This window comes from Mesoplodon bidens (genome assembly GCF_964165515.1).
Source record: "Mesoplodon bidens genome assembly, chromosome: 12".
Lineage (NCBI taxonomy): Eukaryota > Metazoa > Chordata > Mammalia > Artiodactyla > Ziphiidae > Mesoplodon > Mesoplodon bidens.
In genome coordinates this window covers 90,162,312-90,178,414 of record NC_138168.1, presented here as the reverse complement: position 1 = coordinate 90,178,414, position 16,103 = coordinate 90,162,312, and the positions used below count along the sequence as shown (strand labels likewise).

Below are 16,103 nucleotides of genomic sequence, written 5' to 3'. Positions count from 1 at the left end.
AATTACACAATTACATACACAACTAATTACATGAGATTAAGATGAGGCCAGGCTCAGATGACTTGTCACAGACTAAGAACCAGGAGGGAGGGCGGCAACCACGGTCTCAGGACGAGGACAGCAGTGGCAGGAGAGCAGTGGGCGAGAGAGAAGCCCAGGCCACTCAAGAGTCTGCAGGGTGTGGCCCACTGTTCTCCTTGGATGGCTCATGTGACGGGATTTTGGCTGCCTGGTCCTGCTTATTACACAGTCCAGGTCTTAAGTCTTTCTTAGTATTCTGTAAGCCAGTCAATACCTTAAAAAATTATTTTCCACTTAAATTCTTGAGAGTCAGTTTTCGCTTCTTTAAAAACAAATAGACACTGAGCAGGCGCGGCCTCGTGTTGGCTGGTGGGTCGGGTGGAGCGGCGCGCTCTGCGTCCCGCCGCTCCGCTTTCCCTGCCGGTCCCGCCCTCCGTCGCGGTGGCGCGGTGCACCTTGGGATAGGGAGCGATCTCCGAGCGAGGCAGCAAGATGGACGCGAGATTCTTCCGCGGAACAAGTGCAGAACAGGATAATCGGTTCAGCAACAAACAGAAGAAGCTACTGAAGCAGCTGAAATTCGCAGAATGCCTAGAAAAAAAGGTGGACATGAGCAAAGTAAATTTGGAGGTTATAAAGCCTTGGATAACAAAACGAGTAACGGAAGTCCTTGGGTTTGAAGATGATGTTGTGATTGAGTTTATATTCAACCAGCTGGAAGTGAAGAATCCAGACTCCAAAATGATGCAAATCAACCTGACTGGGTTTTTGAATGGAAAAAATGCTAGAGAATTTATGGGAGAACTGTGGCCCCTGCTCTTAAGTGCACAAGAAAACATCGCTGGAATCCCTTCTGCTTTCCTAGAACTGAAGAAAGAAGAAATAAAACAGAGACAGATTGAACAAGAAAAGTTGGCATCTATGAAAAAGCAAGATGAAGACAAGGATAAGAGGGATAAGGAAGAAAAAGAAAGCAGCAGAGAAAAAAGGGAGCGGTCTCGAAGCCCAAGAAGACGCAAATCCAGATCTCCTTCCCCTAGAAGACGATCTTCCCCTGTCAGGAGAGAGAGAAAGCGCAGTCATTCTCGATCTCCCCATCACAGAACCAAGAGCCGGAGTCCTTCCCCTGCTCCAGAGAAGAAGGAAAAAACTCCAGAGCTCCCAGAGCCATCAGTGAAAGTAAAAGAACCTTCAGTACAAGAGGCCACTTCTACTAGTGACATCCTGAAAGTTCCCAAGCCTGAACCAGTACCAGAGCCTAAAGAACCTTCTCCAGAGAAAAACTCCAAAAAGGAAAAGGAAAAGGAGAAGACCCGACCAAGATCTCGGTCACGTTCCAAGTCAAGATCCCGGACACGTTCTCGCTCTCCTTCTCATACTCGACCGAGAAGGCGCCATAGATCCCGATCAAGATCATACTCACCTAGGAGGCGGCCAAGCCCAAGAAGACGGCCATCTCCTCGAAGAAGAACTCCACCGAGACGAATGCCTCCTCCACCAAGGCATAGAAGGAGTAGATCTCCAGTGAGACGAAGAAGGCGTTCATCGGCATCCTTGTCCGGGAGTAGCTCGTCCTCTTCTTCATCTCGTTCCCGGTCACCGCCAAAGAAGCCTCCAAAGAGGACATCCAGCCCCCCTCGGAAAACTCGTAGGTTATCTCCTTCAGCAAGCCCTCTGAGGCGAAGGCACAGGCCATCACCTCCAGCAACTCCACCACCAAAAACTCGTCATTCCCCGACACCCCAGCAGTCAAACCGTACGAGGAAAAGTCGTGTTTCTGTCTCTCCAGGGAGAACTTCAGGTAAAGTGACAAAACATAAAGGTACTGAGAAAAGAGAGTCCCCTTCACCAGCACCCAAGCCTAGAAAAGTGGAGTTATCTAAATCAGAAGAAGATAAAGGTGGCAAAATGGCTGCAGCAGATTCTGTGCAGCAGAGACGCCAATACAGACGACAGAACCAGCAGTCTTCCTCTGATTCTGGCTCCTCCTCTTCCTCAGAAGATGAGCGACCCAAAAGGTCCCACGTGAAGAATGGTGAGGTAGGCAGGCGGCGGAGACATTCCCCTTCCCGGAGTGCCTCTCCATCACCTCAAAAGCGCCAGAAAGAGACTTCCCCTTGTGGTAGACGGAAGAGAAGCCCCTCCCCACCGCCTGCCAGAAGGCGACGTTCTCCTTCTCCTGCCCCTCCACCTCGTCGACGCAGGTCTCCCACACCACCACCACGACGAAGGACTCCTTCTCCTCCCCCACGTCGTCGCTCACCTTCCCCAAGAAGATACTCTCCTCCAATACAGAGGAGATATTCTCCTTCTCCACCTCCAAAGAGAAGAATGGCTTCACCCCCTCCCCCTCCTAAACGAAGGGCATCACCGTCTCCACCACCAAAGCGTCGGGTCTCCCATTCGCCACCTCCCAAACAAAGAAGCTCCCCAGTCACCAAGAGACGTTCGCCTTCATTGTCATCAAAGCATAGGAAAGGGTCTTCCCCGAGCCGATCTACCCGGGAGGCCCGGTCACCACAACCAAACAAACGGCATTCGCCCTCACCACGGCCTCGAGCTCCTCAGACCTCCTCAAGTTCTCCAGCTGTTCGAAGAGGAGCATCATCATCACCCCAAAGAAGGCAGTCCCCATCTCCAAGTTCTAGGCCCATTAGGAGAGTCTCCAGGACTCCGGAACCCAAAAAGATAAAAAAAGCTGCCTCACCAAGCCCTCAGTCGGTAAGGAGGGTCTCATCTTCCCGATCTGTCTCGGGATCTCCTGAGCCAGCAGCTAAAAAACCCCCAGCACCTCCATCCCCTGTCCAGTCTCAGTCACCCTCTACCAACTGGTCACCAGCGGTACCGGTTAAAAAGGCTAAAAGCCCAACACCAAGCCCATCACCGGCAAGGAATTCAGACCCAGAAGGAGGTGGAAAGAAAAAGAAGAAAAAGAAGGACAAGAAACACAAAAAGGATAAGAAGCACAAGAAGCACAAAAAACACAAGAAGGAAAAGGCTGTAGCCGCAGCTGCTGCAGCTCCTGTGACCCCTGCAGCCATTGCTGCTCCCACAGCCGCGTCAGCACAGGAAGAACCAGAGGCAGAGCCAGAGCCTAAGAAGGAGACTGAAAGTGAGGCTGAAGATAACCTTGATGACTTAGAAAAGCACCTGCGTGAAAAGGCCCTGAGATCAATGCGGAAGGCTCAAGTGTCCCCACAGTCCTAGGTGGAAATGTTTGTTATGATGTAAATTTTATTTGGTTTGTACTCAATTCAGTTTCAAAATTGCTAAAAATGTGTTTGAGCTTTAGACTATAACATTTGTCGTAATAATTGCTAGGTTGAAGTTCACCATGTAAAAAAAAAAGGGCATGGATATACATTGCAAAAGGTGTCCACAGTGTATTAGTGACATTCTTTCATTGACAGCTGACATAAATTCATTTAGAGTGAAATATTTTAAGCCAAAAAAAAAATCCCCTTTTTAAAAAAGGGGGTTTAAATATTGTTGGCATTCTTATGGTTCCTTTAAATGCCCCTGTCTATTCCCAGAGGTTTTTCTTTCTACTTTTTCTTTCTTTTTTCCTTTTTCTCATTTGAGTCTTAGCACCCATTTAAGTTATGATGCTTCCAACCTTGTATGGTTTTTGCAAGCTTGCCCAGAAATAAGACCACTGTTGAACTACCACAAAAGTATAAATGAATATTTTAATGCCACAATCTTTCCTGTTGCCTGTGGAGTCTCTGCTGAAATGAATCAGGATTCGAGCTCTAGGATGAGACAGAAAATGAAAGCATGTTGTTTGCCAGGACACTGTGGGTTTATATTGATGTGTAACAAGTTGATTTGGAACACTGGAATTTCACTCTGTTCTGTTTATTTTTATTTTTATTTTTTTTGTAAAGGCAGTTAACTAGTCCCAGGAAGGATCCTTCAGTTACATAAAATTTTGTTTTATGAAACAAAACAAAACAAAACAAAACAAAACAAAAAACAAATAAAGGTGAATATGATGTTAGTGGTAGAGACTTAGAGACATGGTTCAAGACACAAGCTAACAAACATGAGGACTGGTGAGTCCACTCAAGCATTGGAAATCCCTGATCTTATTGGCTGGGGGAAGGCAAGCTCTTAAACGTTTATGCTAAATGACATCATTATAATGACCTGATGTCATGTTTCTGGGACAGATCACAGTGAACCTGCCCCATTAAAGAGGCAGAAATAGCAGGGCCGGGGCAGTGATGAAGTGACTCTTGGGGACCTTAAGTCTAATTCGAGCACATTTTGCAAGAGCTTGAATATTCTCTTTAGTCCATTTCAACTTCAAAATAATAAGGTTCTAAAATTATAATTATATAAGTATAGCATGAGGCCTCAATCAGAAATTTTAGCACAAACACTTTACAGACAGCCTCAGTATGGTAACGTTGATCTCTTTCTTCTCTCAGCAGTGGTAACAGGTTGTTTTCAACCCTCACAATGTAACCTTCCTAGTTATGTTGTAGATCCTTTAACAGTAAAAATGGTATCTTATTTTGGTAATAGTTCCTTCAGGGTGTATATTAGTTTCCAAGGGCCACTGAAACAACATGCCACAATCTGGATGATTTAAAACAACAGAAATGTATTCCAGCACAGTTCTGGAGGCCAGGAGGCCCAGCTCAAGTTGTCGGCAGAGCCAGGCTCCCTCTAAGGCTCTGAGTGGAATGCTCTCTTGCCTCTTTCTAGCCACTGGTGGTGGCCGTGGTCCTGGTGTTTGCTTGGTGCTGTATCACTCAATCTCTGCCACTGTGGTCACGTGACTCTCTACCTGTGTGTCTTTCTGTGTCTCTTCTCTTCTTGTAAGAACACCCATCCAGTGGGATAGGGAGGGTGGGCGGGAGGGAGATGCAAGAGGGAAGGAATATGGGAACAGATGTATATGTATAACTGATTCACTTTGTTATAAAGCAGAAACTAACACACCATTGTGAAGTAATTATATTCCAATAAAAAAAAAGAACACCCATCCATCATATTGTATCAGTGCCCATCCACCCCCAGCATGATCTCATCCTAACTCAGCTACATCTTCAAAGACCCTTTCTTTCCATAAGGTCACCTTCCCTGGTACTAGGGATTAGGACTTTAGCATATGTTTTGGGGGAAACAATTTAACCTATAGAAGTGCCTAACCCAGTGAAGTTACATGTACTGTTTTGAGAGCATATTAATTATGTTTCTTGTTTCCTAATTTCTCTCTGCTCACAAATAAATCAGCATCGTGGGATTTCTTCCCTCTCCTACCTTATTCAGTTGTATGCTTCCAACTCTCTGCATATTTAACTTGGGAATTCAAATACTTTTCCCACCTGAAATAATCATTTCTTCTTCATACTCAAGAAAAAGCTAAAGATGTTTTTGCAACTAGTTGCATCTCCTTGTCCCCTCCATCACCAGGAAGAAACACTGCATCTCTACTCTTGGCATCATTTCTCGATTCAGACCTTCTCCTCATGGTCTAGAAATAGAACCACACAAACACGGGACCTACATATTGTGTCTTATGTCTCCTGGACCAGTTGGTTCATTTCTTTCTCTCCTAGCTCCTCTAAATCCATCCCCTTCCCTCACCAGGCTAGAGAGAAAACTTCTGGAGAGTAGTTAAAATGAACACAGTGATGGGAAGAGAAAAAAATGATGCTTTAACTCTGCCAAGGAATCCCTGTTCCTGTAATGGATCCCCCGCTTATCCAAGTGTTGATGTGAAGCTCCCGGAAGCAGGAATTCACAGCAGCCCAACTCACAGATCTGCCCCTCAGGCTGCAGGCAGAGACGTGTTTGATTTGTGTGTTTGCTGAAGCTGAATAACAGGCAAGATCTTTTCTTTATCCTCTGAGTAGACGCCAAGAAATCCACTAACTTGGAGAAGGAGAAAATTCCACCCTGTTAACAAGTTTCGTTGTCCCTCACACCCCTCCTATTTCTTCAGCCTCCGAGGTGCTACTTGGAAGGGCAAATAAATCATCATCTGGGAAGTTTTCCAGAAAAAGAAGGAAAAGATAATAAGCCGTATTAGGCTAGCCACATTAACAAGCAAGCTGCTTTTCCTCTCCTTAACCACACAGTATCTGTGGTGAGGCGAGACTAAGCAGTCTTTTCTAGTTTCTCTTAGAGGATGAGGTCTCTAGTCTGTGCATTTTCTTGCATCTGATTTCCCGTGTGTTCCCACCACTGGCTGTGTGTGTAGCTAAAGATCTAATTCATTTGCTGCACTAACAGGGAGTGAACGTGAGTGATGGGAGGGTCTCCCCAGATGCCATTCATCTCTACGTCTTAGGTTATTTGCTCAAAGTAAAAACTGCATGGTCATCTCCACTCCTCATGCTCAAGAGTAGCGAGTGACACATTTCATGGCTCAACTCCAGTCCTCAATGTGCTAATAAATAACTGTACAAGTAACTAAAAGTCTTTGGAAAAGTTTCAGAACAGAGTCCCAGTGAACTCCTGCTGTAAGACTTGTGACATTCCTATCACTCAGTGTTTACTCTGTGCCAGACACAGTACAAATAATTGACAGCTGCTACCCGCTTTGATTTTCAACAAATGTCCATAAAAGTGGGACTGGAGAATGAATTGTGAATTAGAAAGATTAATCAATTTGCTCAAAAACACAGAGCTAAGACATGGGAAACTTGAGATTCAAAATTAGGACCTCAAACTCAAATATCCTCAGAAGAATCCCTTTGAGATATAGCAATAATTTGGACTTGGGTAGGTCATTCCATAATCTGTAGTGCTGGAGGTAATGGGAGGCTGAGAATAGGAAAATACACTTATATTTGAGTGACAGTTTCATTTATCATTTACAAATGGATTTTCAATGGGCTTTTGATAATTGACATCCCTCATAACAAAAAGCGGAAGTAGAAAAAAATTGTCCATTACCTGAAATGGGTCTTTTTTTACTAGATACAGGTGGAGAGTTTGGGATGACCTGAAGATCACTTTTTTTGTGTGTATTTGAAAATAAAATGACATCTTTGTCTAGAGCTGAGAGTGTGGGAATCATAACATGTTGCCCGAAGAGTTGTTCTAAAACTTTGCAGCTGGGATGAGATAGGATGACAACTGAAACATGGTCTGTGAGCTTGGAAAGTAGTTATGGGATATGAAACCTGTACTTTGAAAGCTTGACTGGTTTTATATTTCCTGTCTTTTCTTTGCTGTTTCCCCTTTATTCTCTCTCTCGGAGTTCATTAAAAATCTTTTGGAAAATTCTAACCTGTCTCAAATACTCTAAAGGGAACTGTTAAGAGGGTGTCTGCCTATATTTAGGAAGGAGTTTTTGTTTTCTTAAACAACTGTAGTACTGGTATATATTATTTTTTGTAAAATAACTCGTATTTCCATACTAAAATGTAATTAATACATGTTTTTGCAGGCAAAAAAAAGATAAAAGTAATATATATAATCCTTCCATTTCTGAAAAGCCTTTGTGAAATATATTCTTCCAGGATTGTGTGCATATAAGTCTGAGTGTACATGTTTATGTAGATAGAATGGTAGCCTGATAACAGATTGAATCATACTGCACAAATTTTTGTGACCACTTTTTCGTAAATATATTTCAGAAAATTAATTTCAATAGCCACAGAGAGGTTAATCCTGTGGATATAATCTATTTTATTTACCTGCTTCATCACCTTTTCCAATCTAACTTTATAAGTAACACTGTAAGGAACATAAATACATTTCTGCATATATTTCTTTTATATTTTAAATAGATTATTAAAATTTTTCCCTGAACATCCTAGAATTCTCATTATTGTGATATCTAAGAAAACATCTTTTTAAAATGTGTATAATTTTGTCATTATATTTTCAATGTTCCCCTTTCTCCATATAGAGAGGCACATTAACCGATCTCATTATATGCCTTGTTTAGTGCAGTAATTAACACATCTGTTAACATGGTTAAGAGTTGAAGAAAATTGTTAGAGACTGTTGAAAAGTGCAGTCACTGTTAATAGTTACCAACTGTTCATAATGCATTTAGCTTAATTTGTATGGAAAAATGGTGTGTGCAACAGCACTTGCCAAGATGAAATTCTGCCAATAGTAATGATCTTTTTGGCTCAAGACCTGCGATTGATTTCCACCTTGGGTCAGCTAAGACTTCTCCCAGTGCTTTAGTTTTTGATGATTAGCTCCATCATGGGGGCTTTCAGCTTTCCTCTGGAACATCTGGCACCAGCTACTGTCACATACAGAACTCCTGACTCAATGGACCATTAGTTTTTGTGCAGAAATATGTGTGAATTTAGAAAAGGCACTTATGAGTGTTTATAATGGAGGCCATGGGTTATCAACTGGAGAGTGGGGAGAAATTGGTTTTGTTCAGATCATTATCATTCCCCACATGGAAACCTCTGTCCTGAAATAAACCAAGCACACATATTTGTGCTGGGTGGCTAAGGGGTCATCAGAGATCTCTACCAGATTCCTCTGAAGTGGACACAATCACTAGGCATCATCAGGCGAGGATTCCCTATCCCTCAGGCATTCCATAGACCCTGAGAGGAAATAGACTTCGCTGACAGCAGAGAAAGAAGCTGCTTCTTGGTACAAACTTAGGAGTGCCGGGAAACTCCCTCTGTTCCCAGTAATTCCTCCTTGCTCTCTTTAGCAACTCATTCTCAACATCAAATTATTTTCCAACTTCAGCAGTCCTTTGCTCATGTGTTAAATAGTAATGCCCTTGGAAAAAGTCACTTCTAACCTAATGATGACTATTTATACTGAATAAAATTAGTTTATAAGATTTCTTGAGAAATGACAGCTCTATGTGTGTGCAGTCGAATTTAGGAAAATGAGTGGAAATTCATTGCATTTTGATAGAATAGATGAAATAGGTGTAGAGCAGCTGCAACAGAGCACGTATCCTACAGTCCGGGAAGCTGGAATGGGCTAGTCACTCAGCTGAGAGCCTAGGGGTCTGAAGAGCACTGGGAATCTGGTGTCAGAGTACCATGGTTTCTGAAGAATAGCAGTGCCTACTTTATAATTATTTTCCTTTGGAAATTTGCTCCTATCCTCACCCTCTCTTGTTATCCTTTTCCTCCAATTTGCTCCTCAGCACGTCCCTTTATTATAAGATATTACATTGTCCTAAGTTTCTTTTTTGTTTTTTACTTCCATATCTAGGTTTCCTGCATTCTACTGCTCTTAAAGAAAAAAAAAACCTTTTTTTCTGTCTTCGTATTCTCAGTGCCCTTAATAGTAATTAACAAACGGCAGAAGAAAAGGAAGGAAGGGTTTTTAAAGTAGCGTGTGCTGGTTTGCTACTAAGAACATGGTCACATATCTTTTCATAAACTGACACCTTTACAGCAAAGAGATAGTATAGGTGAACTGGCAGTAACGCATGTATTGTCTGGTGAAAGAAACAGATCCCTGGAATTTCAGAAGCATACAACAGAGATTCCTTGAAACTTTTGGCTGTTGTATGATGAAACCATAAATTAATAGAACAATGGGGATAAGAGAGAATGGTCTGTTTTGCTCCCTTCTATGGATAGAGGACTCAACAAGGCCGGGCATTGTTCTACCAATAGTCATTGAGTACATGGTACAAGCAGGAACCACTCTTCCCCATTCTGGGGTTACAGTACTGAACAAGACACAGTGTCAGCCTTCCTGGAGCTGCCATTCCCACAGAAGATAAGCAACCTTAAAGGTAAAATGCAGTCTGCACAGATCTCCCAAAGAGTGGACTCCCCAAAGCTCATCTCAGATGTGGCCGTGGAGAATAATGGATGAGGAAAAACATTACAAAGTATGTAATCAGGAGCTAAGAAAGACAAGGAGGAATGGCTGCTGCTCTGAGAGAGCAGAGTAGGGACAAATTGAGACTCAAAGAACTGAATCCACTGTGAGGTAAGAGTTTGCATAATCCCTGGCCGGCAGGACCTGAAGCTGCTGTAGCCTAGGATTTACAAGGGTTCCATTGCCTGCCTTCTGAGTACAGATTTTGTTGAGGTTACCTTTTCCTACTCCCCTTTTCTATTGGTATACATGACAGTTTACATACTTTTTATTATACAGACACTGTGTCACAGGGATCCATACCCAGATCTGATGAAGATGACTGAGCATCTCTCAGACATCCTGAAACTTGAATAATATGCAAAGTCATTTGGTTGGCACCTTGGGCTTCTGTCTTTTGGGGAGAGACCATGTATAAGAGATATACACAAGGATGTTCCGGTGGCCAAGAGGAAGGCAGGTTGCAGTGAAATGGACTTGGTGCCACAAGAAATTATGATTTCTTCTTCCTTGGAAACAGAAGCACTAAATTTTAGCTGAACACAAGACCCCCTTGAATACATACCACATTCCTTAGGATTTCTTGTAGTGAAATGTGACCCCGCTCCTAAGATGAGGATAGTATCCTGTGTTAAAGATGAAGGCTTAGACCCTTCTGGCTTTTAAGAGAAGAGATTCATCCAGAGCACTCTACTGGCTTCTCTCTGTCTCCTTGAGAGGTGGGGAGGCGTAACCCATCAGTACGTTTGGGCGGAATAACTGCACATGCTTGGCTTAACCCCACCATCCTTCCTGTTTGGAATAAGTTGCTCACAGGGATAATGACCACTGTTCCTCTGTGGGGCTCTGCCTCTGGTCTAAGGTAAAGGTCTATGATCACCTGACCAACAGACATACAACCAGGTTTTTCTATGCCATCAAAGTTATATTTGAGTTTCACTTTGTAGCTCCTTTAATTTTTTTCTCAAGTTATTCCAAACCTTAGTAGGGAATAATATATTAGGGTTTTCTCTGAGACCTTCAAAGCATGAGAAACTTCTGGCATGTGTCCCTAAAGACCAGGAGGGGACTTTGTACATTTCTCCATCTCTTCTTTCTTCAAAAGGCTAGAATGTATATTGAAGGGCTGGGGTTGATTGAACTGTTTTGACCCATGAGACATTGGCCACGGCTGGAGCTTGGAAGGGTAGCAACGTGGATGGTTAATAGGGAGCAATCATGCCGCCCTGACTTCTCGTGCTTTCATGAGGCAGAAGAACTTTTGTTTTGTTTTAGTTAATGTTGTTTTGATTTTTCTCTCCTTTAGAAATGAACCCAAGCTGGAAACAAGCAAAAAGTTTAATGTTGGATACATTAATATTGAGATTCCTATTATAAACCAAGAGGAGATATTGAGTAGAGAGCTGGAAATAGGAAATTCAGGGGAGAGTTCTGGGCTGGAGTGGACCTTTGGGTTTTCCAGCCCAGAGATGGTATTTAAAACCATGAGAGTGAATGGTAGCATCTTGGGGGTGAGCACAGAGAGAGAAGAAGCCAGAAGACAGAGTCCTGAGGTAACCCAATGTTTAAGTATAGAGCAATGAGGAGAGCCTACAAAAGCAGATGAAGACATGACTCGTTTACATAAACAGTAAAAGCATGGCCTTTCACTTTTTTCAGAAATTCATTTTTAGCCACCCTCACTGCCTATAATATTTTGTTTTGTTTAACTTTACCTAATTTTTAAAAACTCTGATTTATGCCTACCCCTATTCCAAGAAGAACCAGGTAGCTGCTGTTCATCTATTAACAAATCCATCCTGTGTTTGAAAAGTTTGTCAGTTTGTTGCTGAAATTTATATTATTTTGGCTTCTGAAGGCCACTGTAGAGAGCAGGATGTACTTCGTTAAGTTAAAGGCATATGGCTCAGAAAAGTCAATTTTGTGTATGTTATCCCCTCCAAAGAAGTTCTCATAGGTTTGGAGGTAGGCACGTGAATGTGTATGGCAGTATTGTTTATGATGGAGAGAAATACCAGCCAATCTGGATTTTCTGAACTGAGGAGGGGTATGTAAATGTGGGTGCATATTATGATGTACTAAGTGAGAGTTAACATCAAGAGACTAGATGTACGCAGAGCATCATGGATAGAAAATATGCTGTTCATGATAGTTACCAACCTGAAAAACTAACTGGTCCCCAAATATATAACTCAGCAGAACATAAGCTTATCTTTGCTCACATAATGCTGTTGAGTAGTACCAAAGCCAGGGTTGGGGGAAGGAAAAGCTCTTTTCCAAACAGGCATTTTGAAATTCAGACACAGGGAATCTCTGCCACCTTTGATATGTGGCTTCCAAGGCCAACATCTTTTTCTCTTCTTTGTCTACAGGAAGAGCAAAGCATGGAATACTCCAATACAGAAAATGTCCAGGTAGAAGAGGAAGAGGTTGTGATGCAAAGGTCTGCCACAACCTGTCAATTATTTATTGGATATAGTACCAAAACCACAGACAACAAAAGCAAACACAGACAACTGGGATTACACCAAAAGAAAAAGCTTCTGTACAGCCAAGGAAACAATCGACAAAATTAAAAGACAGACTAAGAAATGGAGAAAAAGCTTGGCAAATCATATATATGATAAAGTGTGACTATCCAAAATATATGAGGGGTCCCTATAATTCACTATCAAAAATCCAAAATAACCACATTAAATAATGGACAAAGTACTTGAACAGACATTTCTCCTAAAAAGACATACAAGGGACTAAAGGTACATGAAAAAATCCTCAACATCACTAATCATCAGGGAAGTGCAAATCAAAACCACAAAGAGATATCACCCGATACCTAGAATGGCTTTTATCCAAAAGACAAAAGATAACAAGTGTTGATGAGAAAGTGGAGAAAAGGGAATCTTTGTGCACTGTTGGTGGAAATGTAAATTGGCACAGTCATTATGGAGAATAGTATAGTGACTTCTCAAAAAATTAAAAATAGAACTACCAGGTGATCCAGCAATCCATCACTTCTTGGTACATACACCCCCAAATTGAAGTCAAGATCTCAAAGATTTATCATTGCAGCATTATTTACAATAGCCAAGGCATGGAAACAACATAAATGTCCATCAACAAATGAACAGATAAAGAAAATGTGATATATACATACAATAGAGTATTATTCAGCCTGAAAAATAATAAAATCCTGCCATTTACTACAAACATGTTCAAACTTGGAAGACATTATGCTAAGTGAAATAAGGGAGACACAGAAGAGCAAATACTACATGATCCCACTTATATCAGGAATCTGAAACCATCAAACTCACAGAAACAGAATGTAGAATGATGGTTACTAGGCATGGTGGGGGTGGGTATCAGGGATATGTTGGTCAAAGGCTGCATAGTTTCACTGACGCAAGATGAATAAGTTCTAGAGACCGATATAGCACAGTGTACAAAGATGACAACACGGTACACTTAAAAATTTGGTAAGAGGGTATATCTTATGTTAAATGTGTTTTTTTTAAAAAAAGAGTTTTGAAGGAAAATAATTTTATTTTGATAGAATCAAATTCCTATGTTATTTTTTGTTGTGTTTTAAAATTTTTTTAAAGGAGGTGTAAGTGACATACAACAATATATTAGCTTCAGGTGTATAACACAGTGATTTAATATTTATGTTAAATGCTCTTATCAAAAAAAAGAAGGAGGAGGGAAACTCTTAGAGATGATGGTCAAGTTTAGATCATATTACATGGTGAATTTTTCAAGGGTATATACTCATCTCCAAATTCATCAATATGTATACATTAAATATGTAGAGGTTTTTGTCTGTCAATCATACCTTCATTAAAAAAATTCAAAAGGGTAAAATATAAGCAGTCTATAGAATATTTTCATCAATCAGTGATTCCCTGGGAATCTTGGTGACCGCTTTTAACTGTTTCAAAAAGTGACTGGACCACTTTGCATGCCTGCGAGAGATCACTTACCCCCCATCCTCCCCAGCCCTTGGTACTGTTTGTCTTTTCAATTTTAGCCATTGAATTCTACCTATTTTACCCAGATATCCGTAGCAGTATCTGTAGTGGTGGTTTTGGTTTGCATTTAATGGTATTTTCATATTTCCAATATGCTCATTTTATTTTGTGAAATATCTGCTCAAATCTCTTGCCTAATATTTAAGTGGGTTGTAACTGTTCCGATTGTTCTTTATTTATTTTAGATACAAGGCTTTTCTCAGATGTTTGTTTTTAAAATACTTTTTTGCTAGTCTGTGGCAATTTTCAATTTTTTCAAACTTTTAACAATGTATTTTGAAGAACAAATTTTTAAAATTTTAATTCACTTAAACCGAACTTTTCTCTTATGAATCATACTACCTTGTTTATAATCTTTTGCTATGAAAAATAATGCTACAATAAGAATCTATGTATTTGGTATTTAGGTGTCAATAACTTTTGTGTGTGTGTGTGTGTGTGTGTGTAATAGCTGTAAGACAAATTCTAAAACGTTGGATTCCTAGAACAAAGCATAAAATACAATTTTGTTTGTCTTAATTGCCTTATATATTGTCAGTTGACCTCCTTAGGGGTAAGCAATTAGTGATCCCATCAGGACTGTATGAGTGTATATTTTAACTTGATTAAAAAAATATATATATTGTCAAGGTTTTGGAATTTTTGCTAATATGACAAGAGATAAGTGGCATCTCTGTGTAATTTTAAATTTACTTATCTCTTATTATGAGTGGCACTGATAATAAGAATTTCTTTCCTGTGAACTTTTCATTCCCAAACCTGGTGCGTTTTTCTATTGTGCTATTCATCTTTTTCTATATTTAACTTTTATTTTTCTAATGTTTTGAGTTAGGTATTTCAATATTGTATTTTCCTTCTTTCTTATATATTGATATACCAATTTTAGGGTGGATTGTTCTTTGAAAAAATAATTTCTTATTTGTATCTCCATCTCTTTTGGTGCCATTTTATCACCCTCATTTTTTTCCTGGAAGTTTTAAAATTTAGATTGTTACCTGGAAGTTATTTTGGATATTTTTCTTCTGTCTTTCTTAGTTGCCCTGTGCTCAGTAGAAAGTGAAGATGTGATGATCTAGAATATAAAGGAGGGAAGTTCTGGAGTTCTGTCCTTGAATGTTTCTTAGAAGGTGGTGTTTCCTGAAATCTGCCTCCTTTGGCTTTCTGTTGAGTACTTTCTATGGCATCTTTTTCTATTTCTCTCAGAAACCACTTCCTGTTTAAATGGGGTTTCCTCCTAGGGGTGAACATTTACTCCTGGCTTCTGGTATCTGACACAGCTATAGTCCCCCTGAACTTCCCCACCACACCAGTATATACTGAAAATTTCCCCACAGCTTCTGCTGGTCTCATGTAGGTGACATTTAAATAAAATTTGGAGCTTGTGTGTTTTCTCAAAATTTTCCTGAAGATTTGAGATTTCCATTGTTGCTCAATTTATTTCTCTAAAAGTTTCCAAGAAAAGACAAGGAAAAATTCAGAAGTCAGCTGCCATCATATTCCTATCACAGATAGAAGATATATAACTATACTGACATCTATATGTATACCTAATCCTATCTATCTATCTATCTATCTATCATCTATCTATCTATCTATCTACCTGGTTTTATTCATTTATAAACCATTTATGAGTGCACATGCTACATTGCTCTCAAGTGGATTATGAAGCAGGTGAGAAGATGGATAGACAAATAAAGATATGCTTAGAGAAAAATGTGTTGAGAAATGTTGTTTGAAAAATTAAATTTGTAGTAAGAGAATTATAAAACAGAAGAGGAACTTTAACAAAGCTGTTTTTAAGAGCTCCCCAGGATGATAAAGCTACACATATCCAGTTTTTTTTCCCCTTAAAAATGAGATATTTCTGAGGAAATTAAACATGAAGTTGATTCATGATTTGATAATAAAGAGGTTGAAGGCTAGTAACACTGCCTTTTGTTTTTACCAAGACACAATTGCCACAAGAGGTTAATGTAACACTTAATAATCCCCTGGAACTAGGACTGAGGAGTTAGTAGGAGTCCAGGCCATCTCTTTCCTCTCTGGTTCTCTCTCTCTGTCTCTCTCTCTCTGTCTCTCTGTCTCCCTCTGTTTATCTATCTTCCTCTCAGTTAAGGAAGCAGCATCTGATGAAATCAGTTCATTGACCTCATGTGCCAAGCTTTGAATAAGTGATACCTAAGTACAACTTGAGGGACTGGCTTTAGATTAAGGAGCATGGAGTGGTTATTTATGGACAGAGTTTAGGAAGCACACACATGA

The 16,103-nt window shown here is 40.5% G+C and overlaps 1 protein-coding gene across 1 annotated transcript; it reads left to right on the top strand.

The window, feature by feature from the left end:
• The first annotated feature begins 433 nt into the window (after window positions 1-433).
• Window positions 434-3,963, top strand: LOC308626052 (serine/arginine repetitive matrix protein 1-like). The gene has a single exon (XM_081250836.1). It carries the CDS (start codon window positions 514-516, stop codon window positions 3,226-3,228), a length of 2,715 nt encoding a protein of 904 aa, XP_081106962.1. The 5' UTR covers window positions 434-513; the 3' UTR covers window positions 3,229-3,963.
• Window positions 3,964-16,103: the final 12,140 nt, after the last annotated feature.